At 53.7% G+C, this 27,262-nt stretch overlaps 2 protein-coding genes across 5 annotated transcripts; one reads left to right on the top strand and one right to left on the bottom strand.

Annotated features, from left to right (window-relative positions):
• The first annotated feature begins 1,564 nt into the window (after positions 1–1,564).
• Positions 1,565–11,655, top strand: MGAT4B (alpha-1,3-mannosyl-glycoprotein 4-beta-N-acetylglucosaminyltransferase B). 3 transcript variants are annotated; one of them, XM_081035437.1, is made up of 15 exons: positions 1,565–1,925; positions 7,132–7,317; positions 7,397–7,537; positions 7,623–7,756; positions 8,142–8,188; positions 8,501–8,614; positions 8,813–8,888; positions 8,986–9,100; positions 9,399–9,529; positions 9,836–9,943; positions 10,084–10,277; positions 10,658–10,736; positions 10,823–10,910; positions 10,987–11,099; positions 11,201–11,655. In XM_081035437.1, exons 1-15 carry the CDS (start codon positions 1,829–1,831, stop codon positions 11,222–11,224), a joined length of 1,647 nt encoding a protein of 548 aa, XP_080891563.1. In that variant the 5' UTR covers positions 1,565–1,828; the 3' UTR covers positions 11,225–11,655. The 3 variants fall into 3 exon arrangements, with proteins under 3 accessions (XP_080891563.1, XP_080891562.1, XP_080891561.1); XM_081035436.1 differs by lacking the exon at positions 1,565–1,925 and having other exon boundaries at positions 6,827–7,317; positions 10,673–10,736; XM_081035435.1 differs by lacking the exon at positions 1,565–1,925 and having other exon boundaries at positions 6,828–7,317.
• Positions 11,656–12,716: 1,061 nt separating this feature from the next.
• LTC4S (leukotriene C4 synthase) lies at positions 12,717–15,510 on the bottom strand. 2 transcript variants are annotated; one of them, XM_081035816.1, is made up of 5 exons: positions 15,384–15,510; positions 13,521–13,620; positions 13,350–13,420; positions 13,181–13,262; positions 12,717–12,966 (listed from the first exon to the last, which is right to left on the bottom strand). In XM_081035816.1, the coding sequence occupies exons 1-5, from the start codon at positions 15,439–15,441 to the stop codon at positions 12,825–12,827; spliced, it is 453 nt and encodes a 150-aa protein (XP_080891942.1). In that variant the 5' UTR covers positions 15,442–15,510; the 3' UTR covers positions 12,717–12,824. The 2 variants fall into 2 exon arrangements, with proteins under 2 accessions (XP_080891942.1, XP_080891941.1); XM_081035815.1 differs by having other exon boundaries at positions 12,774–12,966; positions 13,181–13,420.
• Positions 15,511–27,262: the final 11,752 nt, after the last annotated feature.

Genomic DNA, 27,262 nt, shown 5'->3' with positions numbered 1-27,262 from the left:
CCAGACCTCACACTTCCCAAAGTCAGTCACCACCCTTCTCCCCCACCCTAGCCCTGGACAGTCCCATTTCTGACAGAGGCCCCGCACTTTCCATGTGTCAGGGCAGAATTTCATCCCACTCCTGCCCCAAAGCCAGAGTGGGGAGGGGGAGGAGACTCAAGGGAACTTCCCAAACTTTAGTCACTAACAGGCCTTCTTAATTTTTACTGGTTTAATAATTTTCCTTAAGTCAACTCATTTTTAAACTTAAATACACATTTAGAAAAAAACGTCACACCCTTTGTATTACAGCCCAATGAAAACCTGTTATCCCATGCCACAAATGGAAGATGCCTGAGAAAACAAAGGAACACAAAACAAGGCAGCTTCCTCTGGGAGGCTCTGACAAGGCCAGCCTCAGTTCATAAAGTTCATTAGCAAGCTCAGAACAGTGCCTGCTGTGTCAGCACTGGACTCAGGCCTGCAGGAAAACTGAGGCCAGTCATTTCACCAGACCCTAGGATCAAGTCCCGCCTCAGCCACTAGCCCTGCCTCACCTGCTCCTGGCAGAAATACTCTGCAGAGGCAAATGCCCAGGCCCTGCCATGCTCCCTGGTTCTCACCCTGCCCCAGATGTGGAAGAGGAAGAGGAAAGACAAATGCCCAGCATATCCCAGTCTGAACCCATCCCCAAAAGGCCTCTGCCACCAAGGCACCAAGGGTCTTTGCAGCCAATGCTGGGAACCAGGACTACTAGGAATGGTGCTAAGGCCCCCAGTGTCTGCCTAGTGCCTGTATTGGACGAATCCCTTTATGGTCTGTCCACTTCATGGTTCCACAGATGGCTGGGGAAAGCCTGCAATTGGTACAAGAATGAAGGTGTAAGCATCCTGCAGTGAAGAGAGAGGCAGCGATGGACCTTTGGGCCCTGGCCCACATCATCCCAAGGTTGCACCCGTCTCCTGCCCCACCCGCGCCTGACACCTGGAAGGCCATCACAGCTCTGGGCTGATCACTGTGCCCTACACCCACACACATCGGCTCCTCTACTGATGAAAACGGCCCACTGTCCCTATTTTACGAAGCAGGAGCGCCTTAGGTCCCTAGCACGCCTTTATCCGGCCACTACAGAAAGTCCTGAAAGGGGAAGTGGTCGTGGGCGCCGATGCAGGCAGGGCTACTCCACCGAATCCCCTGGCTGGAGGCAGAGCCAGCTCCATTCATACCTTCCCCCTTCTACCTCCTAGACCCCCTCAGACCTGGGGGAAGGGCCGGGAATGAGGTCCAGATTTGGAGGGGGGTCATAATGGAGATGTCCCTCACTGAGGAGGGACTGGGGGGCCAGGGCGCGCCGCCTGCACCGCAGCCGACCCGCACTCGCGAAGGTCCCCGTCTCGACCTACCTGAGGCCGTACCCAGGGCGGCCCGCAGCCCCGGACGCGCGAGCCCACGCGGGGGCCGCTCTCCCGAAGCGGGAGCTGGTCCCCGCCGCGCCTCCTCGCGGTGATGGCTGCAACCGCGGGTACTGCGGCCCCTTTAAATCCCGGCCGCCCCGCCCCGCCCCGCGCCGCCGACTCCGCGGCGGCCCCGGATCCAGGCCGGGCCGCGGCTCTCGCCGCCCAGCCCAGTCCAGTCCGGCCTGGCCCAGCCGCGGAGCGAGGCCCCGTGCCCGCGACCCGCGCCCAGAGCCCCGGAGGAGCCGACCCCAACCCCGCCCGGCCCCGGGCCCCGCCCCTCCCTGCCCCGGGGCCGGGGCCCCCGTCGCCCCCCACCCGGCCCCGCGCCCCGGCCCGGGCCTCCCGGGCCATGCGGCCTCGGCCCCGCCGGCGCCCGCCGCGCACCCGAGGAGATGAGGCTCCGCAATGGCACCTTCCTGACGCTGCTGCTCCTCTGCCTGTGCGCCTTCCTCTCTCTCTCCTGGTACGCGGCGCTCGGCGGCCAAAAAGGTGAGCCCTCCCCGCCGGGCCCGCGCCCCGCAGCCCGTCCCGCACCTGGGCGCACCTGGGCGCATCTGGGGGCCCGCGGCCGAGCGGATCCGGGTCCGGGCAGTGACCGCGGGAGGCGGCCGGAAGCCGACGTGGGCGCCCCTTCCCCGCCCGCTGGCGCGGGAGGACGCCCCTCCCATCCTCGCCCCCACTTGTTTGTTGCCGGAATAACGAAATTCTCTTCTGCTGGGGTTGGGCCACTTGGCCCTGCAGTCGCCAGGTCCCCCATGCAGCTCTGGGACCCGCCTTCGTGAGTACAGTTACGCCCATGCTGGGGGTGGTCGCTCCCACTGGCCAGCTAGGGCTTGGAGTTCTCAGAGAGGGACAGACACAAGGTCACAGAGGTGGTTGTGCCAGGTGCTTCCCAAGGCATCGGCTCCATGCACCTGGGCTAAAGCAGGTACTGTGTTCCTGAGAGAGGTGTGGGGGCAGCCAGACATCCAGGCAGTGCCCTCCCCCCACACCACCCGGCACACCAAGCCACTGTGGGTGCTGCTCCCTGGGGCCTCCACAGCCCTCCTCCATGACATCTGGCCCCAGGACAGCTGCACAGGGCCCTGGGTACTGGGGCCCCATTCCTGTGGCTGCTGCGGGAGGGCATGGAGGCCTCAGAGCAGCCAGCGCAACCCCGACTGTCGGTTAACCCACTTTGGGTGGTCTCACTGGGGCATCACCAGCACCTGAAGTTTGGTCAAGCTGGCCAGCCCACCACCATGGCCCTCTGAGACTGGCCAGCACACTTGGGGATGGGGGTGAGGAGAGGCAGGTCCCAGCACTGGCTGCAGTTGCTTGGTGTTGGTTGGGGTGGCTGGGGCTGAGGAGGCCCTTGCAGGCCCTTGTCCACCCAGTGGGCAGCACAAGAGGCCCCGGGGAAGGGCTTCCTTCCTCCTCCTGGACTTCCTACAGAAAGCGTGAGCAGGGTCGGGCTGAGGACAAGTGACCCTCGGCCTCCCTCCCACCTCCTGCTTCCGTTTCCCTACACCACACTACATGAGGCTGGGGAAGGAGCTAGAGCCTTCCTGACCCTCCAAGCCCCAGCAGCCCCCCACCTGGCTCCTGCCTGCTCAGCCCAGCCTACTGCAGTCCTCCTGTTTAGGTGGAGGCCAGGGGCCCTGAGGGAATCCCCTAGGGCTTGGTGCTAGGAGGGCATGGCTGTGGCAGAGCCTCTGTAGGTGGGGTGTGTCACCCTAGGAATGGCATTTTGGACCCCTGGGAGAGTGACTACATAAGCAGACTGGCATGGAGGCCCAGGTGGGGCCGTATCTGATGGGCTGGGGCCCATTTGTCCAGTTGTGGGAGGGATGAGCCCCTGTACCCTGTCCTTGGCGAAGCCGCACTTCCTGTGTGACTCCTGCAGCAGCCACAGGCCCTCAGTCTGATGTCAAGAGTTGCAGCACACGCCCCACCAGGACACCTTCTCTGGAGGCCTGGCTGGCCACAGGGAGCCAGTGTGTTTGTGTGTGTGTGGAGGGGCATTCCAGTGACCTAATTTAGGGCCCACTTTCCCTGAGGGGAAGCTTCAAGGATGCTGGTATCCAAGGGCCTAGGAGCAGGAGAGTACCCCCCAGCCAACGAATCGTGGGGCTCAGATGCAGGGGTCCTCATCTCTGAGGCACAGAAGCCCAGGAGCCTGTGAGATGTGGTCAGGGTATGACCTGGGCCTTCCTTGTTGAGGGCTGTCACTGTTTCGGGGGACTCAGTAGGTCCAGGTCTTTGAAGGCCTCAAGAGAACCCTGAATCTGGGCTTATATGACCCCTTCTCATTCTTACATGTAGACAGCCGTGTTAAGCCGGTGGGAAAGCCAGACTAAGCCAGGCTGAGGCCAGACTGGACCCTGGCTTCCAGTTTGCAGCGAGCAGGGAGCTCAGGATAGGATTGGCCCAGGCACTGATACTTAGGGGAAAGGTAGAGGAACCCAGATCTGCAGGAAGGGAGGAGGTGGGCAGGGGGCCAGAAAGGAAGGAGGCAGCAGGAGCAGGTGGCATCCTGGAAGCCCAGGACCAGAAAGAACATGTAGGCCTTGGCAAGACAGGCCCTGGATATGGGTTTCACATCCAGTATTGACCACATTTGTGCAACAGCTCTGCTAGCGCTCAGACTGTAGCCCTTTGCCAAGTGTCTGCTGAAGGCCCGTCCCCAGGGAGGACAGCTGACCCTCCTGGGGGCTGGCTTCAGCCACACGGCCCTCCCCAGTGCCCCAACAGCCTGGACTTCAGCTATGATGAACACCCCTCTTGACCACTGGGAGGGTAGATACAATTCCTGGAGGAAAAGAGAACACCTGCCCCCTCTCCATGCCCCGCCCCACCTCCCTGTTAACAGCAGACCTGCCCTGAGCCTGGCTCCAGCCTGTTCCCTTGAGCCAGTTTTCCCTTCCCTAAGTACAGGGCACGAGGTCTATTTCTTCAACCAAGAAGGGACCTGGGAAAGACTGTGGTCCATGGGCCTCAGGTGTCCGGATTACTCTGCCTTCAGGTGGGGGGGAAGGGTGGGAAAGCCACCAGTAGTGTGGCTACAGCTGCAGTCCTTCCCTGGGGCCAGCTGTGCCCAGGGGCAGGCCCCTCACCCCACTTCCCTGGGGTAAAAAGCTATGGATTGAAGGACAAGTCAGGTTTCCTCAGCCCCAGCTCCCAGGAACTTCTACCATGTCCTCCAGAGGCCAGGGGCTCCCAGGCCTTTGTCCATCACTTGAGCTGCCTTCCCAGCCTACTCACCACTTCAGTCCAGCCGCCCAGCCCATGCAGCTTGTGGGGTGCCAGGAGGGCCTCGCAGAGCTCTGGCGTAAGGTTCAGCACATGGGGAGGTAGTCAAGAGCTTGAGGTTCTGGCTTTGACAGGCAAGAACAGAGTGGACCCATGAACGAGAAGCCAGGGATGAGGGTCAAACTGGGGACCTTGCAGGTGGCAGGCAGGGCAGGAGCAGGGGCCTGCTGCCGAGGGACAGAGTCTGCAGTGTTCAGAGACGTGACAGAAGGGTCAGTGTGGGCAGGAGCCAGGCCCAGGAACCTGTGGGGCCCATCATCTCTTAGTAAACAGGAAGCTCAGGACCTAGCTGGAGGGAGGCCGCTGGGAAGGACAGCCAGGGCAGGGAGCAGGCTATGCCCAGACCTTGGTGGTCAGGGTGATTCGGGGTAGCAGTACCCAGCCCTGCCCACCTGGCCTGTCTACCTGGGGCAGGCTAGCCTACTTAAAGATCAGAGACGGTGTAAGGGAACAATGGGCAGCAGTCAGAGGGGGGATGAGGCCTTCTTACCCTACCCCTACTTCACAGAGGGCCCCACTGCAGGGGGCTGCCTTGGGCAGGACTCAGTGGTTCCACTGCACTGGGGTGGGCAGCAGGGAGCAATAGGTAGGTGGGTAGGGACTCAGGCAGGAAGGAGGACACCTGCCATGTCCAGGTGGCTCTGAATTCCCTCCTGCTGGGCCTCAGCATCTCCAGCCCCCACCCCGACCCTCTCCAGCCCCGGCCCCAATCCCCTGAGGGCTGGCCCTGAACTTTGTGGGTTGGCTACTCCCATTCAGGAGGTCGGGTTTCCAGGGTAACCTGGCCTTGCAACCCAGCTGCAGTGCTGGCAGATCCAGTAACCTGATTCTCCCCTCCTTGCCCCAACCCCCAGGGCTGTCCCCCAGCTCTGTAGCTTAGAGTAGTGGCCTTGACCTTTAGCCCCAGGTAGGCTGGGTGTGGTGAGGGAGATTGGGCCAGTTGGATGTGGAGTGCTGCAGAATGGGGTATGCCCTGAGGTGAGCAAACTTTGCCTTGACTGTGACCTCTGGTGCCCACAGCTGTGGGGAGTAACACCATCCCAGGGCGTTCTGGGGCTGTGACCCCCACCAGGGATCAAGGAGCAGAAGAGCTGTCTGGGGATGGGAAAGGAGTTCTGGAAGGCTTCCTGGGCTTGGAGACTTGGAGACCAGGACTTGAAGGCTACATGGATGTTCCTTCGGCCCAGAGGAGGAAAGGGGTCCGGGCAGAAGAGACCATAGTATGTGTGACGACGTGGCCGTTAGGCAGACAAGGAGCCGTGTGTGACAGCAAATGAAGAGGGCAGACGAAGAGGGCCTGGAGTGCACAGCCTACCAGGACCTGCTGTAGCAGCCACACGCGGAGATGACACTGTCTCATTCTTATCCACTGGCCCTGTCCGACCAGTGGCACCAGATATGGGCACCCCGGGGACCCCTCTCCACTGTTAGGCAACACCACCTCTGTGCTGCTCCTGGCCCCTGCACCCCAGTGTCCACAGCTGGGACCCAGCTGGAGGTTGTGACAGGTCTCCAGAGAAGCAGGCCTTAAGGTATTTGGGGCTGGTCCCCCGGGGCCACTGCCTCACTGAGTGACCCTGGACTAGTTTCTCAACATCGTTTTGCTCATCTGAGCACTGGGGCTGTAGCTGTAACAGCCACCCCTGCGGCTGGTGTGAAGCTGAGGAAACCCAGAGGTGGTGCCCGGTGCAGGATGAGCAACCAGTGACCACCATGAGGACAGTGACAAATGCGCGTCAGGGGCACACTGTCATAGACCCTGTGTGCAGGCTCAGTCCTACTCGGAGGATGGGAGGAGGGTCCCCAGAGGTTGTCCTTCCCCAGAGCTGCCTTAGGGATGGGGCTGCCTGTGATCTCCTTTGTGAAGGAGGGTGGGGAGCCAAGTGCAGAGGTGGAGAGGAGGGAGCGGGGGAATGCTGGGCACTGAGAAGCTCCTCAAGGAAGGGCTGGGTACTCGTGCGTGCGTGCTGTGGATGGGACCTTGGGTGTCCTACGCCTGGAAGGAGCAGATGATGCAGGAAGCCAGAGGGGGCTTTGGGAGGCACTGGATGGAGAGGGTTCAGCCTCAGACTGTTGCAGCCCCAGTTTAGGATTGTCCCTCCTGGGGCCGGAAGTAGTCCTGCAGCCCTCCCACTTCAGATGCCTCCTCAAAGGAGAAAATAACCGGGTTGGAAGAGAGTACTAGAGAGGGCTAATACCCCAGTGGAGGCTTTCCTTCCCCATATGTGTCATTGTGACTTCAGAGTGACCTTTAAACCCAGAGAGCTCCTCAGTGGCAGGCACGAGCACAGATGTAGATGGGCTGTCGCACAGATTGGCACGCACACGTGTGCGCTGACACCCTCAAAGGGCTGTGGGTCAGCTCTAGGCCGCCTCCTGGTGACAGCATGGGGACCACCCACAGGCGATGTGGTGGACGTGTACCAGCGGGAGTTCCTGGCGCTGCGCGACCGGTTGCACGCGGCTGAGCAGGAGAGCCTCAAGCGCTCCAAGGAGCTCAACCTGGTGCTGGACGAGATCAAGAGGGCCGTGTCGGAGAGGCAGGCGCTGCGAGACCGAGACGGCAATCGCACTTGGGGCCGTCTAACGGGTGAGCAACAGAGTGGGGCTGCAGGGCAGGCAGGGCTGGTAGCAGGCCGCGCCGTCTGACTTGCCCTTTCCCGACCCAGAGGACCCACGACTAAAGCCGTGGAACGTCTCACACAAGCACGTGCTGCACCTGCCCACCGTCTTCCACCACTTGCCGCACCTGCTGGCCAAGGAAAGCAGCCTGCAGCCGGCCGTGCGCGTGGGCCAGGGCCGCACTGGAGGTAGGGGCGGGCTGGAAGGGGCGGGCTGGGGGCGGTCCCGCTGTGGTGCCAGCGACCTCCGACCTCCCACCCCCACCCCCTGCAGTGTCGGTGGTGATGGGTATCCCCAGCGTGCGGCGCGAGGTGCACTCCTACCTGACCGACACGCTGCATTCGCTCATCTCGGAGCTGAGCCCGCAGGAGAAGGAGGACTCGGTCATCGTGGTGCTGATCGCAGAGGCGAGTGAGCTGGGGCGCGGGGCCCGGGGCGCGGGGCACATTCCGAGGAGGACATTTGGCACCAAATAACAAGAAGGAGAAATGCAAAGAGAGCAACATTCCAGAGGGAAAAGCTATCAGAAGTTCACTGTCATTCACAAATTTATCAAGATAAAAAGTTAAAAGGAAAGAAACATTTTAGCACTCCTTCATGGAGATGCCAGTTACCGAGTGTACCCTACTCCATGGCCCAAGAGACCCTGAAGGGCTTTTTCTGAGGCACCTGTGGCCCTCAGCATGGATGGCTCACTCCCTCCATGTGTGGGGTTATCTGAAGCCTTAGCCCCTTCTTTCAGGCCATTTGGGGTGGCAGGCGGCTTAGAGAGGGCACTTGGTCTCCCCACAGACTGACCCACAGTACACCTCGGTGGTGACGGAGAACATCAAGGCCTTGTGAGTACTGGCAGCCGGACACAGCTGGTGGAGGGAGGACCCTTTGCAGGGGGTGGGGCAGGCAGGTGCCTGCCTCCCCCACAAGATAGTGCCCTCTCTGAGGGAGGGTGCTGCCCCTATTGGCTGAAAGAGCATGGGTGTGCAGAGGTGGCCCAACCCCTCCTGAGCCCCACTGACTCGGTCGGCTGCGTGTGGTATGGGGGACGTACGTCTGATGGGCCTTAGGAAAGGGACGGTGTCTGGCTGGCTCAGCTCTGCCTGCTGCCCCAGGCCCAGGAGGCAGCACACCCACTGGGCCCTCCTGTCCCCCAGGTTCCCCACAGAGATCCATTCCGGCCTCCTGGAAGTCATCTCCCCTTCCCCCCACTTCTACCCTGACTTTTCCCGCCTCCGAGAATCCTTTGGGGACCCCAAGGAGAGAGTCAGGTACTAGCACTGCACCCTTCCCATACCCCCAGCAACCTTCCCACCTGTGCAGAGAGCCCAGTCTGTTGGCTGCAGTACCTCCATTTCTCCATCGGAGGACCCCTGCATGCGGGGAGGGTTCTGTCTCCAGTACACCTGTGGCAGCCACACTAGAGGCGGGTGGGTCTGCACTCCTGAGGCCCTGCCCCTGGCCCACAGGTGGAGGACCAAACAGAACCTCGATTACTGCTTCCTCATGATGTACGCGCAGTCCAAAGGCGTCTACTATGTGCAGGTCAGCACTGGCACCCTGCTCTGCCCCGCCTCCACCCCAGCTGGGCCTGGGGGTGCCCATCCTGAGTCCCGGCCCCCTCGTGCCCCCCACTGTGCAGCTGGAGGACGACATAGTGGCCAAGCCCAACTACCTGAGCACCATGAAGAACTTCGCGCTGCAGCAGCCCTCAGAGGACTGGATGATCCTGGAGTTCTCCCAGCTGGGTTTCATTGGTGTGCCCCTACCCCCATCCTGTGGGTCTGAACAGAGCCCCTCAGCCCCACAGTCATCAGCCCCCACCCCGCAGCAGCATGCTGGGAGACTTTCCTGGAGTGGCCACTGCAGTCCCACCTGAACTGTTCCCACCCACCCTCTGCGACCATCACTTCTGCCCCCTAGTGCCTGCACCTGCCTGCAGCCTGCCACAGGGTTTGCTGTGGGCCTCCCCAGTGGCTCCCATAGGGAGTAAGAGGAAGTAGGGCAGAGCAAAGGTGCCCGCTCAGCACCTCTTTCCCCTCACTCCTCCCCCAGGGAAAATGTTCAAGTCGCTGGACCTGAGCCTGATTGTGGAGTTCATCCTCATGTTCTACCGGGACAAGCCCATCGACTGGCTTCTGGACCATATTCTGTGGGTGAAGGTCTGCAACCCTGAGAAGGACGCGGTGAGCAGGGGCTGCCCAGAGGCGGGTAGGGTGGTGGTGCACGCCATCCCCAGCATGGACCTGAGCACTGGGGCTGTAGCTGTAGCAGCCACCCCTGCGGCTGGTGTGAAGCTGAGGAAACCCAGAGGTGGTACCCAGTGCAGGATGAGCAACCAGTGACCACCATGAGGACAGTGACAAATGCACGTCAGGGGCACACTCACAGACTCTGTGTGCCTGTGTCCACGGCCATCTGGCTGTGGGAGGCCCTGTCCTCAGATGCAGAGTTGCACTGAGCCCCAGGGTGCTGCCCCCTCCACTCTGCAGAAGCACTGTGACCGGCAGAAGGCCAACCTTCGGATCCGCTTCAAGCCGTCCCTCTTCCAGCACGTGGGCACTCACTCCTCCCTGGCGGGCAAGATTCAGAAGCTGAAGGTGGGCTGTGCCCCATGTGAACCTGGCTGAGTCCAGGCAGAGCCCGGGCTGGGATGAGGGGTGGGGGTGGTGGGGCGAGGGATGGCAGGGCAAGTCCACTCTAGTAGTGCTCCAGCACCGCTGTCCTTCCGGGGCTGCAGGACAAGGACTTTGGGAAGCAGGCGCTGCGGAAGGAGCACGTGAACCCGCCAGCCGAAGTGAGCACAAGCCTTAAGACATACCAGCACTTCACCCTGGAGAAGGCCTACCTACGCGAGGACTTCTTCTGGGCCTTCACGCCTGCTGCAGGGGACTTCATCCGCTTCCGCTTCTTCCAGCCGCTGCGTCTTGAGCGGTCAGTGCCAGCACCCACACGTCCACCTTGGGGAGGGGTGGGGTGGCTACCAGGGTACAGGTCGTGCCACAAATTTTTGTGACCCCCCATCAAATTAGTCAACCTCACCATGTCTTAGTTTCCTTATCTGAAGAGTGGGGCTCATAACAGTAGCTACCTTGTAAAGACTATGTCAGGCAGTGCCCAGAGGAATGCAGTCACATTGCCTATCACCATTGTCCCTATGAGAAGGCCCTGGCTACCTGGCACAGCCCAACAGCTGCCCCTAGTGGTGCCCAGCCTGGCCCAGCACCTGGGGCCAAGGCCTAGCACGTTGCCTGCTGGGCCAGGCTTGGGGAGTGCCCCACCCTGCAGCACCTCACAGGCTTGCCTGGCCGCAGTTTCTTCTTCCGCAGCGGGAACATTGAGCACCCAGAGGACAAGCTCTTCAACACTTCTGTAGAGGTGCTGCCCTTTGATGTGAGTGTGGCAGGGCGTGGGTGTACACGGAGACCGGTCCTTCCCACAGCCCCTCGCTTCATTCAACCCTTTGATTTTGCCCCCAGAACCCTCAATCAGACAAGGAGGCCCTGCAGGAGGGCCGCTCAGCCACCCTCCGGTACCCACGGAGTCCTGATGGCTACCTCCAGATAGGTGAGTAGGGTCAGGTGGGGAGAGGCTGGACTGAGCAGGGGACTTGGGGCAAGCTCTCAGCGATGCCCTCCCCCAGGCTCCTTCTACAAGGGTGTGGCAGAGGGTGAGGTGGATCCTGCCTTTGGCCCCTTGGAAGCACTGCGCCTCTCCATCCAGACAGACTCGCCGGTGTGGGTCATTCTGAGCGAGGTGAGGCAGGACAGGGCAGGGCGCAGGGAACAGCAGCTATTCCCAGTAGCTAGATGGTGCCAGCTCTGTAGCCCCTGCTGACCCTGAGCTGATTCTTCCAGATCTTCCTGAAAAAGGCCGACTAAGGGAGGGCTTCTGAGGACTGGCCCTGAAGCCCAGGAGGCCTGGGACGTCTTCACTACAGCCCTGGGAGGGCCAGGCGCAACCGACCCAACCTGAAGCGTTGTCCCTGGCACTGCTCAGTGGCCTGGGGTCGCCGCTGGCCCGGATGCCCCAGGAGCTGGTGCTGCCCGCCCGCCGGGCCGAAGGAGGAGGCGGCGGTCCCCACACTGTGCCTGAGGCTGGCCTGTGCCGCCCGGAACCGTTCGCAGCCGGCAGGCTTGAGCCAGGCCGTTTTAGAAGAGCTTTTTCCTGGGCGCCCACTGTCTCCGGCGCGAACACTGGAATGCATATACTACTTTATGTGCTGTGTTTTTTATTCTTGGATACATTTGATTTTTTCACCTAAGTCCACATATACTTCTATAAGAGCGTGACTTGTAATAAAGGGTTAACGAAATGTGTGCCTCACACTGTACTCTGAGCTCCGGCTGCTGGGGGAAGGCCAGGTGCCAGGTGATGCCACCTCCGGGCAAAGCCACGGAGCCAGACTCTCCCCACACACAGCTCCGCACTACCTCATGCCCCTTTTCCCAGGACCCTCCAGTCTAGGCCTGGGCCTCCTTGAAGGGTCTGCATACTCGTGGTTGGAGCCAGCTTGGAATCTGGGTGTGGGCTTCCAAAGCCATCCAGTTCCACAAGGTCCACCCCAACCAAGCACACCCCGTAGCTCTCATCACCCCGAAGCTCTCATCACCCTGAACTACTAGCTGCAGAGTCTCCCAAACCGAAGCCATTCCCACCTCTTCATTCCCCCTCCTTTGAGGGTCTCAACCCTGCCCTCTACGGTCCCCAAGGCCCCGTTCATCCCCCTCTCTGACACATTTTAGGGTCTCCTGCCCACCTCTGGGCCTTTGCCCACACTGTTGCGCTGCTAGCAAAGTTCCTCTGCCAGCTCGGCTGTCACCTGTTGAGGGACATTCTGCCCAGAAGGGAGGCCCTCCGGGGATCTGGCCCCCCCAAGGCACCCGGACGTTTTCTTGAGAGCGCCTATGACGACGACACGGACCGTGTTCGTCGTCCCCAAGGCTCCACGGCAGGGTGCCCTGAACATCTACACTGTTCTAGACGCCGGAGAACTAGTGCTGACAAGAACGGGTCCCTGGTGTAGGGTTATGAAGGCCAGGGGACATGTAATAGAGTGGCTGAGGGGCAGGCTTCAGAAGAGGGGGGCAGGCAAGGAGGGTGCGGGCAGCAGGGAGGGGCCGTGGGCTGGGGGGAGGGTGAACCTGGGCGGGACAGGCGCCCGCGGGCCAGCCGGGTCGCTCCGGGAGCTGAGAGCAGGGCGGAAGAGGAAAACACGGAGCCCCTGTCCGGTGGAGGCCCCTTTCCTTCCACGCCCGGCCCCCACCACCCCCGGGAGCTCCACCCCACCGCTGTGGCCGGGGGCTGAGCCCCTTCCAGGCTCCACAGCCCGTGCAGCGCGACCCCGTCCAACCCAAAGAGCGCATTTGGCGTCGGGTCACAGGCATTTTTATTAGCGACTGGGACGGTGGGCGAGCACCCTCCTGCGTCCTCCAGGAGTCTCCGGCTCTTCTCCAGCTCCGCCGACCCGGTTCCTCGGTCTCAGGCCGTAGGCAGCAGTGTCCTGAGCCGCCCCAGAAGCGCAGCGCGCAGCGCGGCCGGGAGAAAGTGGGCAAGCAGACCAAGCGCCGCCAGGGCCACCAGCAGCCAGAGCACGCGCGCGCTCGCGTACAGCGGGGCCAGCCTGTGGGCGGTGCTCAGCAGGGGTGAAGCCGGCGGAGCCCCGCCCCGGGCTCGCGGCCCCGCCCCTCCCACGAGCCCCGTCGGGAGCCCAGCCGGGAGCCCCCCAAGGGCCCCGCCTCCCGCCGGCTGCCCGGTTCTGCCCGCCCTCCGCTCGGGGCCCCTGCAGCCAAGAGCCCGCCCGCCCGCCTGCCGCCTTTCCCCGCCCCAGTCCTCACCTCTGCTGCGCCGAGCACGAGTAGCCCTGAAAGTAGCGGAGGCGCGCGAACAGGTAGAGCAGGCCGCACAGGGCCGCCGCACCTGGGGGAGGACGAGCGGAGTCAGGTGGGCGCACTGGCTCCGGGACCCCTGGGCTTCCAGTGCGTGCGGCCTGCGCCGCGTCCAGACCTTCGTGGAAGAAGATGCCGGCCACCCAGAGCGTGGCGAGGAACAGCGGGAAGTACTCGCTGCAGTTCACTCTGCGGCAGGGGCGGGGCGGCGTGAGGGCGCGGGCGGGGCACGGCGGACCCTGCCCCCCCGACTCGCGCTCCCCGCCCAGCGACCTCCCGCCAGCCTCACTGGGCTCGGTAGACGCGCTCGAAGTCGGGCGGGCCGGTGGTGAGCGGCGGCGACACGCGGAAGGTCCTGCGCGCTGAGATCACCTTCAGGGAGAAGTAGGCTGAGGACGAAGGGGACGGGAGTCAGGTCTGGCCGCCGGACTCCAGCCGCTCCCCGCGGGCCCCCGCCTCTCATCCGGCCCTCACCTTCTTTTCTCCTCCCATCTCCATGCTTAGTTCTTCACGACCCCCCTTGAAAGACCTCCCGAGGGGACCTCCCCGCAACGCTCGTCTCTGGGCTCGCCGCCTGTCCATGACGTTCAATGGGCTAGGCAGGGTGCTGGCCTGGGGTGCCCTGTGAGTGTAGGGGGAGGAGGATACCAGTCACAGGGACACCTGCCATGGGCGGGTCACTCAGACTTTCCTTCTGAATCATTTGACTTGCAAAATGCAGGCAAATACCCAGCTCCCCGTCTCTAGATATGGACCTTGACTTTGGGGGTCTTCGACAGGGAGTGCCACCAGACAGAACCGGCTGTGTTCTTCCAGTTGCAGGGCAGCACACACCCTGTGGCTAGCAGCACATGGTCCCCCACCTACAAGGCCTCCTGACCCTGCCTCAAGCCAGAGTCACTTAAGCGTGGATTCCCGTGCCTCCAAACTGTGGCATGGCCTCCTGTCTCAGTTTCTATGTCCAGACACTCTGGGCCCTGGCCTAAATCTGACAAATATACTCTTCCCCTGCCCCCAGGTGGTTGCAGCTAGTAGTCTTCTAGTCCAACCCCAGGTTCCCAAGGGCTCTGCCACCCTTCATTCCAGTGTGGGTGGGTGCCAGAGTGGGTTTGCCCTAGGGGATCTAAGTGCACAGGGGCCCTTCTCTTAACCCCAGGCCAGGCCCTCACCACACACACAGCTCCATGCTGGGTGCCCCCAACTATCTTCCCACAAGTCCTGTGGCCCTGGAACCATTGGTGCTAGGCCATTTGTGAACATATTACATCCCACGTGCACTATGAATGCTAAGGGTGTAGGATCTTTGGGTCCATGAGCAGGGGCTGAGGGCCAAGCTTGCTGGTGTGGCTGGAGATGAAGTCTGCTCGGCACTCCAGGCCCTTCCCCACAGCATACGCGGTACCTTGTCCTAGCCCGTGTATGCTGTGGAGCAGTGGTGTCCCAAGCAGTGGGGCTATCTGGCCTGGGAATGTGTCCTCTAGGGCCAGTGCGAGAAGGGCTCCAAGCAGGCACCTTTGGGGCACCAGAGGAGCAAGTTCCAACCATGTCCAGCTCCACATGGTCCCAGCATGATGAGGGTGCCTTTGGAGACAGGGTCAGGGGATAGGGCTTTCCAGAGAGGGGACACCCAAAGAGGGGACAGTTGGAGAGAACAGGGACTGGCTGGAGCAGGGCTGCAGCAGGCCATGGCTGTGCCACTTCTGTACCCAGTACCAGACTACCCATTCATCCTAGCACACACCCCTGGGTGCCACAGCCCAACGCAGCTGGATGCCTGCCTACTTCCTGAAGACCCTAGCCTCCTCTGGGGCCACCACCCCAATCCCAAGCCAGGTACCTGACATGCCTACCTCAGTCATCCCTCAGGGGCTTTTTTCTATTTCGCAGCCCCTATCAGCCTTGGTCCCTCTCCAGCATTCACAGTTTTCCCTGCAGACATTCCTCTGGGGCTAACCCACTCCCCATCTGGGGAAAGCCTCCCATGGTAGGGTCAGTGGGATCAGAAGAATTTGAGCACCAGTTTAAGCAGGGGGCCCCACCTCTACCCCTCACCTGGGCCTAGGCCCTCCAGTACCTCCCCAGGGCTTGGAGGGCAGAAGACAGAGTGCAGGGGTCTGAGGCCCACCCACCTCCTAAACAGTAGCCAGCCCACCTTGCAACAGGACTCCCAGGAGGGTGACGATGGCCAGAAGAGCCACCTCGTCCTTCATGGTGCCGGTGGCTCTGTCAAGCTGGCTGGTGTGTGGGAGGGCTAGCTGCAAAGCTCTTATCCTCGCAGGCCTGGCTGCTGCTCAGAGAGGGCTGGCCCAGGGGAGGAAGAGTGGCCGGCTCTCCCCGCCCCTTTGCAGTGTGTGTGGGGGGAGGGAGGGAGCTAGGGGAGGGGCATGAACATGTCTAGAGAGCACCAGGGAGCCTGGTCAGACTGAGCAGGGGCGGAAACCAGGGCCAGATGGAATCTGGGCAGGAGCGAGCAGTTGGCTGGGATAGCCTGGCCATTTCCAGTCCTTCTCGGTCCTTCTGTGCCTAGCCCTGTGCTGAGAGAACCCAAGTTTCCTACCCCGGCATGCTCCAGCCTCGGATAAGTCCAGCCATCACATTATACCAGTGTCCCAGACCCCGCATCCTCAGTGGGGCCCAGTATGCCCCCCAGATCTCCCCTTGTCCTGGGTCTGGTTTCAGGAAACTAGAGGCTCCTACCCTCGTGCCCACTGCCACCACTGCCCATCTATCACCAAATCCTACTCATTCTCAAAGCCAACAGCCTGCCCCAGTCATATCTCACCTGGGAACAGGTCACAGGTTCCTTATGTGTTCCCAGCCCTGACCTGCCACTCACTTATACACACCCACTTATCTATTTCCCCACCTCCCAAATGGCTGTTTTATAATATGCAACTCTGACTGCAGGGCCATCCAAGCACCTAGCCCACATGGCATAGCCAAGTGTTTTTTTTGTCCCAGGAAGCCTGATGCCCGCCGGCCCCACAGCTGCCTGGGCTCCATGCACCTGTCCTGGCAGGGTGGGTCAGCCCACTCAGGATGGCTGAACCTATCCTTTCTGGGGTCTCTGACCCTGGAACAGTCACCTGCCACTGCTGCTTGCCCAGCATTTTTCCCTCCAGTCAGGTCTTGTGGTTTGGGGAGAGTTGTCTCCACCCCTCCCAAGCCTGTGGGAAGGACATATGAGCCAAGACACTGTGCAGTCAAAGCTGACTCAAGATGGTGAGATGCAGTTCTGGAAACTTCCTTAGAGCTTTGGGAAAGAGTGTTCAGAGTGAGGAGGTAGATTGCTGAGGGCCACTGGTGGCCGTACACTGCCCTAAGAAGGATGGAGCCTATGCAGGGCCACCATGACAGGAGAGAGGTCACTCATATCCTGAAAACCTGGGGCCACCTTGCCTGGAACGCTCTCCTGACTATTCAGCTTCTCCGTGTTGTAAGATGGCCACTTCTCCTTTTGGCTCACACTGGTTTGAGGTGGGTTTTGGTCAGTGGTGGCGGAGTCTAGACAAGGCCACAAGCAAACACAGGCCATGCCGTGGAGGCACGAGAACAGAGCAGCTGGGTCTCAGAGCAACTACTGCTAGAGCAGGTCCTAGGCCACTGTGGTGGCCTGGCACCCCTCAGCCTCCATACCCTCGCCTGGCCTCCTTCCTTGCTGCCCCAAACCCAGGTTCTAGCCTGAGGGCTGTGTTGTCTGCTGGATTCCCCAAGAACCACTGTTACCCTCACCTGGCCAATGCTCAATGGCCCTTTATCCATCCTCACCCTCCCCTCCCCCTGCCTCAAACCAGCTGCTCCACAACTGAGGGCTCTGCAAGTTCCTCAAGAGCACAGCTGGGTCTCCAATCTGTGCCCTTTTTGGGACCAGGTCTGATGGCAGCAGTAGTAGGAGCTCAGTGACAGAGAATGACTGATAGATCTTCAGAAATAGACCGGAGCACGAGGGGGCAGACACCCGATGCGTCAGCCCTCTTCTTCCCTGAAACCTGTCCTGACCACAGCCCTTGCTCTGGGTCACCTGAAGGGAGGGACGCATGCTGGCAGGAAGCCTGTACACTGTGCGTACATGCAGTGTGTTACACCCATGTGTCTCTCTCAACACTCCAGTGCTCTGGAGCGTATCAGAGCCCATCCATGGCCCGTGTGTGTCCCTGAGTCCCGGCACATGTTCAGGCCCTCCGCGCTGCCAAGCTCTTGTTTCCTCTGAAGCCCAGACATCCGCCCTTCCGAGCTCATCCCCTGCCCTGGCCACAGGAAGCTGAAGCCTAACATCAGCAGCTTCTGAGGAAGTCCCTGGGCATATGTCCAGGCAGGGATTGGGGTCTCAGTCCCTGGAGCCTTCCTCAAACCCTTGGGTCTACAACCCCCTCCCTCTGAGCCTGCCGAGCCTCTGGGGTTCCTTCCTAAGCTGGGCCTGCTTAGGCTAACAGAGGTCCAGCCTGAGGCTCTCCAGGCACCGGCTATGCTCCCACCCTGGAGATGCCAGCATCCCGAAGGAAGTGCAAAAGCCCCTCCCTGAGCCCCTGCAGGACGTGCCTCTGTGACTCAGGACCCATGTCCTGCTACTACAGCCCTACATGACCCTGGGGAAACTTCTGGAAGCAGATCTCACCAAGGATCTCTGGGGAATGCAAAGTCCAGCAGAAATTACAACTTTAGCATGATAGGCCATCATGAGCAGTGCACAGCTCAGACCCTAAGCTTAAAAAAAAAAGGACTTAATTTGAAATTATTTTAATCACAAAAAGTTGCAAAATTAGTACAGTTCCCACATACCCTTCACCCAGCTTCCTCTAATATTAAAGTCTTATATAACCACAATTCCATTATGTAAATTAAGATACAATACTATCAACCATTTTGCAGATCTTGTTTAAGTTTCACTAATTGTCCCACTAAAATAGTATAAAGGCCTTAAAAACATTATGCTAAGTGTGCCAGACACAAAAGACCACATATCATATGATTCCTTTTATATGAAATGTTCAGAAAAGGCAAAACAATAGAGACAGAAAACAGCAGTGGTGGCCTGGGGTTGTGAGTGAGGGATCTTATTGCGGTGATGAAAAAGTTAGACCTGCGCAGTGGTGATGTTTGCACGACTCGGTAAATTGACTGAAAATCATTGAATTATACACTTAAAATGGGCAAATTTTACAGGATGTAAACTATTCCTCAACAAAGCTGTTTTAAAAAGAGTTTTCCGAAGGCTGCTTGTATAGATAGCTTCTCCAAGAGTTAGCATGTTATATCACAGCATACATGATTAAAACCAGGAGAGTAACAGTCATCCAAGACTATTAAGTAACCTATAGATCTTATCCAAATTTCAGCAATTGTCCCAGGATGTCCTTTTTCTGGTCCAGGAACCAGTCCAGGATCATATGTCCTGCGTCTCCTCCAATCCAGGACGATTGGACAGGTCCTCGGTCTGTTTTTGTTTCCCATGATCTTGACGCTGTAAAGAACACCAGTGAGTTCTTCTGTAGATGGCCCTCAATTTGGATTGTCTGATGTTTTCCCATGAGGAGATGAGGTTATTCATTTTCAGCAAGAATGCCACAGAAGTGTTATATGGACTTTTCAGTGCCTCACATCAGAAGGGACACGTCTTATCACAACCCTAAGCTTTCTACACAAGGAAATAACTCCCGTGATGAAGGCACATCTTGCTCCTGACTTAACCCATCTTGTCCCCTGCCCTTTGGGCACCTGGGCCCCCATGCACCCCCAAGACATATCAGCACCCTTCCCTAGCAGCCCTTGCCCCTCTCCATTTTCCTTTTTGGATTTCTATGTCCCCACACTTCCAGGAGTGCCTTGGAGGAGACGATTGTCCTCTGCCTGGTCCCCAGGCCGCACATGTAGTAGGTGCTTAGGTACCTATGAATGAGCAAACATACAGCTGCCCAGCTAGCCTGGCTGCCCTCGCTCCCCTCTTCCCTTGGAAACCACTGAACTGTGTCCATAGTTTTGCCTTTTCCGGAATGTCATAGTTGGAATCATACAGTATGCAGCTTTTTCAATTTGGCTTCTTTCACTTAGTACTATGCATTTAAGTTTCCTCTGTGTCTTTTCGTGACTTCATAGATCATTTGTTTTCAGCACTGAATACTATCCCATTGTCTGGATGTGCCACAGTTTCCTTATCCATCACCTACCGAAGGGTATCTTGGCTGCTTCCATGTTTGGGCAATTAGCAATAAAATCCGTGTGCAGGTTTTTGTGTAGACGTAAGTTTTCAGTTCCTTTGGGTAAACATCAAGGAGCACAACTGCTGGAGCCTATGATGAGACTGTTTAGTTTTATAAGAAACAGCCAAACTGTTTTCCAAAGTGGCTGCCCCATTTTGCGTTCCCGCCAGCAATGGGTGAGAGCTCCTGTTGCTCCCCATTCTCTCCGGCCTTTGGTGGTGTCAGGGTTCTGGATTTCAGCCATTGCAGTAGACGCATAGTGCTATCTCAGTGTTGTTTCATTTGCATTTCCCTGCTGACATAGGATGTAGACCATCTCTTCATATGATTACTTACATTTATATATCTTCTTTGCTGAGATGTGTGTTCATGTTTATTGTCCATTTTGAAATCAGGTTGTTCATTTTCTTGTTTAATCTTAAGAGTTCATTGGATAACAGTCCTTTATCAAATACACGTTTTGAAATATTTTTCCCAGTCTGTGGCTTTTCTTCTTATTCTCTTGACAGTGTCTTTCACAGAGCAGACATTTTTTTTTATTTTAAAAAGTTCAGCTTCTCAAGTATTTTTTTCATGCGTTGTGCCTTTGGTGTTGTATTTAAAGCCATCACTATAACCAAAGTAACTTCTAGGAGTTTTACAGTTTTGCATTTCACATTTATATCTATGATTCATTTTGATTTAATTTTTGTGAAGAGTGTGAACAAAGTCTCTGTCTAGATTCATTTTTTTTGCATTTGGATGTCCAGTTATTCCAGCACTATTTGTTGAAAAAGACTGTCCTTTCTCCATTGCATTGCTTTTGGTCTTTTGTCAAAAATCGGTTGACTATGTTTATGTGGGTCTATTTTGGGGTTTTCTATTCTGCTCCATTGATAAACAAATAGTCTTTCTTTCTTTCTCTCTTTTCTCTCTCTCTCTCTCTCTCTCTCTTTCTTTTTGCTAATAGTACACTGTCTTACTTACTGTAGCTTTATGGTAAGTCTTGAAGTCAGGTAGCATCAATTTCCCAACTTTGTTCCTCAAGATTGAGTTGGCTATTCTGGATCTTTTGCCTCCTCATTATAAGCTTTAGTTCGTAATGTAAGAATTAGTTTGTTTAGGTGCACAAAATAATTTGCGGGGATTTTTTTTTTTTTTACTGGAATTGCATTGAACCTATAGGTCAAGTTGAGAAGAACTGACATCTTGACAATACTGTCTTTCTATCTATGAACATGGAATGTCTCTCCAGTTATTTACTTCTTAGATTTCTTTCATTTGAGTTTTGAGTGTAGCTTTTTAGGAAGTTTTGAAACCAGGAATTGTGAGGCCTCCAAGTCTGTTCTTCATGTTCAAGATTGTTTGCTCTAGTCTGGGTTTCTTGAATTTCCATATGAACTTTAGGGTTATCTTATCAGTTTCTACAAAGAACCGGCTAAGATTTTGGTAGGGATTATGTTAAATTTGTATATTAATTTGGGGATGTTGCCATCTCAGCAATATTAAATATTCTGATCTGAGCACCTGAGATTTCTTTCAACTTATTAGATCGTCTTTAAATTTTTGTCATAACCATATTTTGTCGTTTTCAGAGTATGTTTTGTGTTTCTTTTGTTACATTTATTCTTAAATATTTTATTCTTTTTGGTACTATTGTAAATAGAAGGGTTTTCTTAATTTCATTCTCAGATCTACATTGAAATACAAATTATTGTGAGTTGATCTTGTGTCCTTTAAGCTAATTGCACTTGTTCTATTCGTTTTTTAAATGGATTTCTTAGTATTTTCTATATACAAGAGCATAGCATCTGCAAATATAGTTTTAGTTCTTCATTTTGCATCGTTACATTTTCTTGCCCAATTGCCCTAGCTAGAACCTTCTGAAACGGCAAAAGCCCTTATCTTGTTCTTGATCTTAGGGGCAAAGCATTCAGGGGTTCACTATTAAGCATGATGGTGGCTGGGGTTCGTAGCTGTCATATCAGGTTGAGGAAGTTGCTTCTCATCCTAGTTCATTAATTGTTTTTATCATGAAAGGGTGTAGGATTTTCTTAAACGCTTTTTATACATCTATTGAGATAATCATGTATTTCTTTCGCTTTTTTTCTATTAAGATAGTGTATTACATCAATTGATTTTTGAATTGTAAATCAACCTTGCATTCCTGGTACAATTCCCACTTGGTCACGGTGCATAATCCTTTTCATATGTTGCTGGATTTGATTTGTTAATAAGTGTTGAGGATTATTAATATCTTTCTTTAAATTTTAAAAATAAACTTTATGTCACCACCATTAAAATAGTCAATATTATTTGTCATAAACACAAAATAAAACAGTGTAATTCAATTCTGGCTAGACGGTCTTATTTGCCCTGGGCTTAAAGCCTACGCTTTGTTATCTCATTGTTGTTGTTAACAGCAGGAAGTGGAAAGGACAATTTGTGCATCAATAAAGAATAATGGCTGTGATTTATTGAGACATATCAAATACATGAATATTTAAACATTCATGATTTTGTAATGATACTTAAAAACCTCACTGGACACATTTGGAGGTTGTTAAAGGACTAACTCATTTCTCTAAGAATTGACAAATAAAGATAAAGAAATAAGCATTTGTTTTGTATTCTTTTATGAGATGGTCAGTCATGTTCAGCCACAAGAGGAGACACAGGAGAAGCTCAAGGGAACCTGTATTCTTACAGGTTCCAGAGACACGGGGTCACTAGGGAAAGCAGCAGGGTGGACAGGAGGCAGAAGGGAAAGTGGAGGTCAGAGCTTCTGTTGGAGTTTTCACACAAAATGCAGTGCACACAGGGGCCAACACTCTTGGATTGGCTAGTTGGAATAATTTCTGTGGGCTCTAACTATGAGGGTGGTCTCTAGTTTCCTGGCACCTGACCCTGGGATAATTAAATCAGGTGATTGAATCAGTTGGAGGAGATCTGGCTCTGAATCGGTTAGTCTGCATATCAAAGAGCTGCTCCCAGCGGAACTTCCTATCTCTAAGTTGGTTACCCCGGGAGGGAAAGTCTTCCCTCAGGCAGAAGGAAAGGGTTTGTAATACGGCAAAACATAGCAAATTTTAAATATGTATGTACATATATATATGTATATATATACACACATATACACAAATGTATATTTAAAATATATATACACACATATTTAATTATACTCATATATACATACACACATACATATATACACAAGTATATTTAAAATACAGAGGGTGCCAAGAAAATGTATACACATTTTAAGAAAGGAAAACTGTATGAAAATTGTAATACTCAATATACACCAATAACAAAAGATGAATACAAGTCACGTTTGACTTCCGCAATTACAACAGGTGCTCAAAGTGGGTACCATCAGCGTCCAGACATTTTTGATCACAGCGAACTACTGTTTGAGCAACATTGACCAAAGTGTCCACTTGTGTACATTTTTTTGGCACTCCCAGTATCAGTATATACATGTATATACAAATACATATACATAGAAGTATATTTAAATTATACACATATAGGGGCTGGCTCGGTGGCTCAGGTGGTTGGAGCTCCGTGCTCCTAACTCCGAAGGCTGCCGGTTCGATTTCCACATGGGCCAGTGGGCTCTCAGCCACAAGGCTGCCAGTTCAACTCCTTGACTCCCGCAAGGGATGGAGGGCAGCGCCCCCTGCAACTAAGATTGAACACGGCACCTTGAGCTGAGCTGCGGCTGAGTTCCCACCCAGATGGCTCAGTTTGTTGGAGCGCATCTCAACCACAAGGTTGCCGGTTCGACTCCCACAAGAGATGGTGGGCTGTGCCCCCTGCAACTACAAAACGGCAACTGGACCTGCAGCTGAGCTGCGCCCTCCACAATTAAGACTGAAAGGACAACAACTTGACTTGGAAAAAAATCCTGGAAGTACACACTGTTCACCAATAAAGTCCTGTTCCCCGTCCCCCAATAAAATCTTTAAAAAAAAAACACAACACGTTACTTAAAAAAAATATGTATATATACACATATACCCATATATATACACAGACATACAAATATGTACAAATATGAGGTCTGACAATTAAGTTCACAAATTTGTTGCAACGATGTAGCTAACCTTTCTTGATATCTGAGCGATTATTCATTATGAATTTGTACCAACTAGACAAACAGTTAACCAAGTTTACTATTTGGAAGTGCTGAACAGGCTGTGTGAAAAAGTTAGACGACCTGAACTTCTCGCCAACAATTCATGGCTCTTGCATCACAACAATGCACCAGCTCACAGGGCACTGTCTGTGAGGGAGTTTTTAGCCAGTAAACAATTAACTGTATTGGAACACCCTCCCTACTCACCTGATCTGGCCCCCAATGACTTTTTTTTTCACCTAAAGATAAAGGAAATATTGAAAGGAAGACACTTTGATGACATTCAGGACATCAACGGTAATACGACGACAGCTCTGATGGCCATTCCAGAAAAAGTTCCAAAATTGCTTTGAAGGGTGGACTAGGTGCTGGCGTCGGTGCATAGCTTCCCAAGGGGAGTACTTCGAAGGTGACCATAGTGATATTCAGTGATGAGGTATGGAGCACTTGTTCTAGGATGAGTGCACGAACTTAAATTTCATACCTTCGTACACAAAAGTATATTTAAAATATATGCATATATACGTACATACACACACAAGTATATTTAAAATATATACATACACATACGTACAAGAATATTTAAAATATACATATATACATACATTCATATACACAAGTATATTTAAAATAATACATACATAGAAGTATATCTAAAACATACACATATATACATACATATACACAAGTATATTTAAAATAATACATATATACATACATATACACATAGTATATTTAAAATGTACATACATATAATACAGCACTTATCCTGCTTTGCTTGTTCATCTGTATATTGGCAACTAAATAGTAGATGGGGAAAAGTTATATCTTCATGGATGAATTCTAGATAACACATGAAGTAGGAATGAACCTGTGATGACATCATAGGTCTTCATGATTACCACCCCCCAAACCCATAAGTGGCAGGTTGAAAGGGAAATTTATGAGGGAGAGGCAGGCTGTTAGCACCTGAACCCCTCACCAAACGTAGCTTTTCTGTTAGTGGAACAAGCAGATGTTATGCTGCCTCCAGAGGTGCTGGAACAAAAACTCCCACTCTCCCCTCTGAGGTTTCCTGGGTGGAACTTCCTGTTGCTGGAAGTAGGTGGCACAGAAGACACAACAAAGCCCAGACAAATCCAGAATGTGAGTCCGTTCTAGAGGAGACGTAGAGACACCACCACCACCACCGTTCTCGTGCTAAGTGGAGCTGTGCTGCTGGTTATGTTACACTTCCTGCTGGGTGCACCCCGGGGATCCTGTTTTACAGAAGGCGTAGCTGAGGCTCAGAAGGGCAAAGTTTGTGCCCAAGGTCACGAGTACTGGAAGCCCAGGCTGAAGGACTTCCGCTACCTCCCCAGTCCCGAGAGCTGTGGCGGTCTATCATGCTCAGCACTGCATGCCCTCAGCACTGAGTAGGTGCCAGGTACTCTCTCAACAGTTGAGAACAGTGAATGCCACAGCTCATGAGGTTAACTAGGACAATGTCTTCATTGAACCTCTGACTTGTACAGGTGATAGTCCGTAGTACAAAGAAAACTTCCACAGGGAGGTGCTCTGGTGACTTGCTCAACATCGTCTTCCTCCTGCTCCTCCTCCTGCTCCTGCTCCTCCTGCTCCTGCTTCTCTTCCTCCTCCTCCTGCTCCTGCTCCTGCTCCTCCTGCTCCTGCTTCTCTTCCTCCTCCTCCTGCTCCTGCTCCTGCTCCTCCTGCTCCTCCTGCTCCTCCTCATCCCCCTCCAGCTTCTCTTCCTTCTCCTCTTCTTCCTCCTCCTCCTCCTGGCCCTCCTCCTTCTGCTGTGCCACATGGGGTATATTATTTGACCATATTAACACAAGCTAGAGTAGAAGTGCAGCCATTGAATGTGTTGTTTTCCATTCTATCTGAAAACAGGATTAAAAGCTATTCGTATTCACATGGGATGGACAAAATTACGAAGTTACAGTGTTGCCTCAGGACTACTTTAATTGTCCCACCCTGTAATATATAGGTTGGAGGAAACTTGACTCTCTGGACAGCCCCCAACATCACATTGATGACATCGTGTGAACTGACCTGATGGGTAGGAAGTGCTGAGCACATCAGAGGCCTTGGTACATGCCTCCAGGATACATGCTTCCAGAGGGTCAGCGAGGTCGCTAGTCAGCCGCACGTCACACATCTACTGAAAAAATACCCAGGAGTTTGAGCCACTGACACCCCCCCACAATCAAAAATCCATGTATAACTTTTGACTCCCTCTAAATTTAACTATTAATACCGTTTGCAGGAAGCTTTACCAATAACATAAACAGTTGATTTACACATTTTTAAATAAGTATTATATATTGTATTCTTACAACAAAGTAAGTTGAGAAAAGAAAATTTTGTTAAGAAAATCATAAAGAAGAGAAAATACATTTATAATATTTATTAAAAGGGTTCATATCATGCAATCTGCCTTTCCTTTCTCTGGGGGCCCATGTAACATGGGCCTCATACTGCAACAGGTTACTTTACTAGGGCTTGACCAGAAAATTCCAGACTTGTTAATTAACATTATTTTCCTGGGAGAGGTTGAAACTGCAATTAGATCAGGTACCAAATCTAGGTTTGGTGTCATGGGCTTTGGAAAAAATATATATGTATATAATATTCATGTATTGTGTATATAATATATATGCTTTATTATATATAATATATATTGAGGGAGACATAAATATATACATGTACTCAAATATATTTTTATCTATGTTAAAAACCATGAGCTTGCCCTGATATTTTCAGTTCTAAATCTAAAACCAGAATCCTTTCTATCCTTCCTCCTTTCCCTATTTATAACTCCAACTTTCTCCAACAGTGAAAAATCTGGCTCCCTTTATCCACAGTGTTATTTACTTATTTGCACAGACAACAGCTTCAGAAATGCTACCCCTCCCCTTCAAAAACCTATCCCCTTGAATTGAATATTTGTGTAGTGTTCCTTTTGTGTGCAATCCAAGGGCATATAGTCCAAATATTGAAATATTGTTCCGTTCATTTGTTTCTTACCCTTGTGGATTTTTTTAAAGAATGTAAAATATTATTATTATTATTTTTCCCCCCCAATTTTAAAATTTGCCTGGTCCTAATGTCTGCTACCCACGCCTCTAGTAACTCGTTGGTTCGGTTTCTGGCTTATCTCCCGTGTTTCTTTGGGCACAAATGAACAGACATGTAAATTTTCTTACTTCTTCTTTCTACATGGCAGGTAGCAGCTGAACATGCTCTTTTGCACTTTGCTAAGCCTGGCTTAACAACCCCCCCGACAGCTCACCACACCACTTCACTGCGACCCTCCCCTCTTTTCTTCCTACAGCCATGGCCGAGGACCCCACTGTAGGAGGGACCCTAGTTGATCCAATGACCTGTTTTATAGGCATTTAGGGTGACTCCAACATTTTGCAATTACAGGTGAAACTTCAGGGATAAACTTAGGTTGTAAAATAAACTTAGGTTGTATTTTTTTAATACAACAATTTTATAAAATCTGAATTTCTAAATAGTTAATGCATTCTCTTGATTCAAATATAAAAATATAAAAACCAGGTACTACATAACTCTTTATTAAATAGATAGTGACTTAAACATCATAGCCAAAAAGACTTTTTGGAGACATTCACTGAAATTCTCTACCTGGCAGTTTTAGAAGAGCTTAAAATCAGTTAGAAGGAAAAAACCCACAACACTGGAAAT

Source organism: Rhinolophus hipposideros, assembly GCF_964194185.1.
Source record: "Rhinolophus hipposideros genome assembly, chromosome: 23".
In the NCBI taxonomy this organism is placed as follows: Eukaryota; Metazoa; Chordata; class Mammalia; order Chiroptera; family Rhinolophidae; genus Rhinolophus; species Rhinolophus hipposideros.
This window is presented reverse-complemented; position numbering and strand designations above follow the sequence as displayed.

Excerpts from the sequence above, each read along its gene's own strand:
- MGAT4B (XM_081035435.1), top strand. The coding sequence starts at position 6,951 with ATGTGTCATTGTGACTTCAGAGTGACCTTTAAACCCAGAGAGCTCCTC. Across the intron at positions 9,101-9,398 it reads CTCCCAGCTGGGTTTCATTG|GGAAAATGTTCAAGTCGCTG; the intron begins GTGTGCCCCTAC and ends CTCCTCCCCCAG. Across the intron at positions 10,737-10,822 it reads TAGAGGTGCTGCCCTTTGAT|AACCCTCAATCAGACAAGGA; the intron begins GTGAGTGTGGCA and ends TTTTGCCCCCAG.
- LTC4S (XM_081035815.1), bottom strand. The coding sequence starts at position 15,441 with ATGAAGGACGAGGTGGCTCTTCTGGCCATCGTCACCCTCCTGGGAGTC. Across the intron at positions 13,621-15,383 it reads CCTGGGAGTCCTGTTGCAAG|CCTACTTCTCCCTGAAGGTG; the intron begins GTGGGCTGGCTA and ends CTTCGTCCTCAG. Across the intron at positions 13,421-13,520 it reads GAGCGCGTCTACCGAGCCCA|AGTGAACTGCAGCGAGTACT; the intron begins GTGAGGCTGGCG and ends CCCCTGCCGCAG.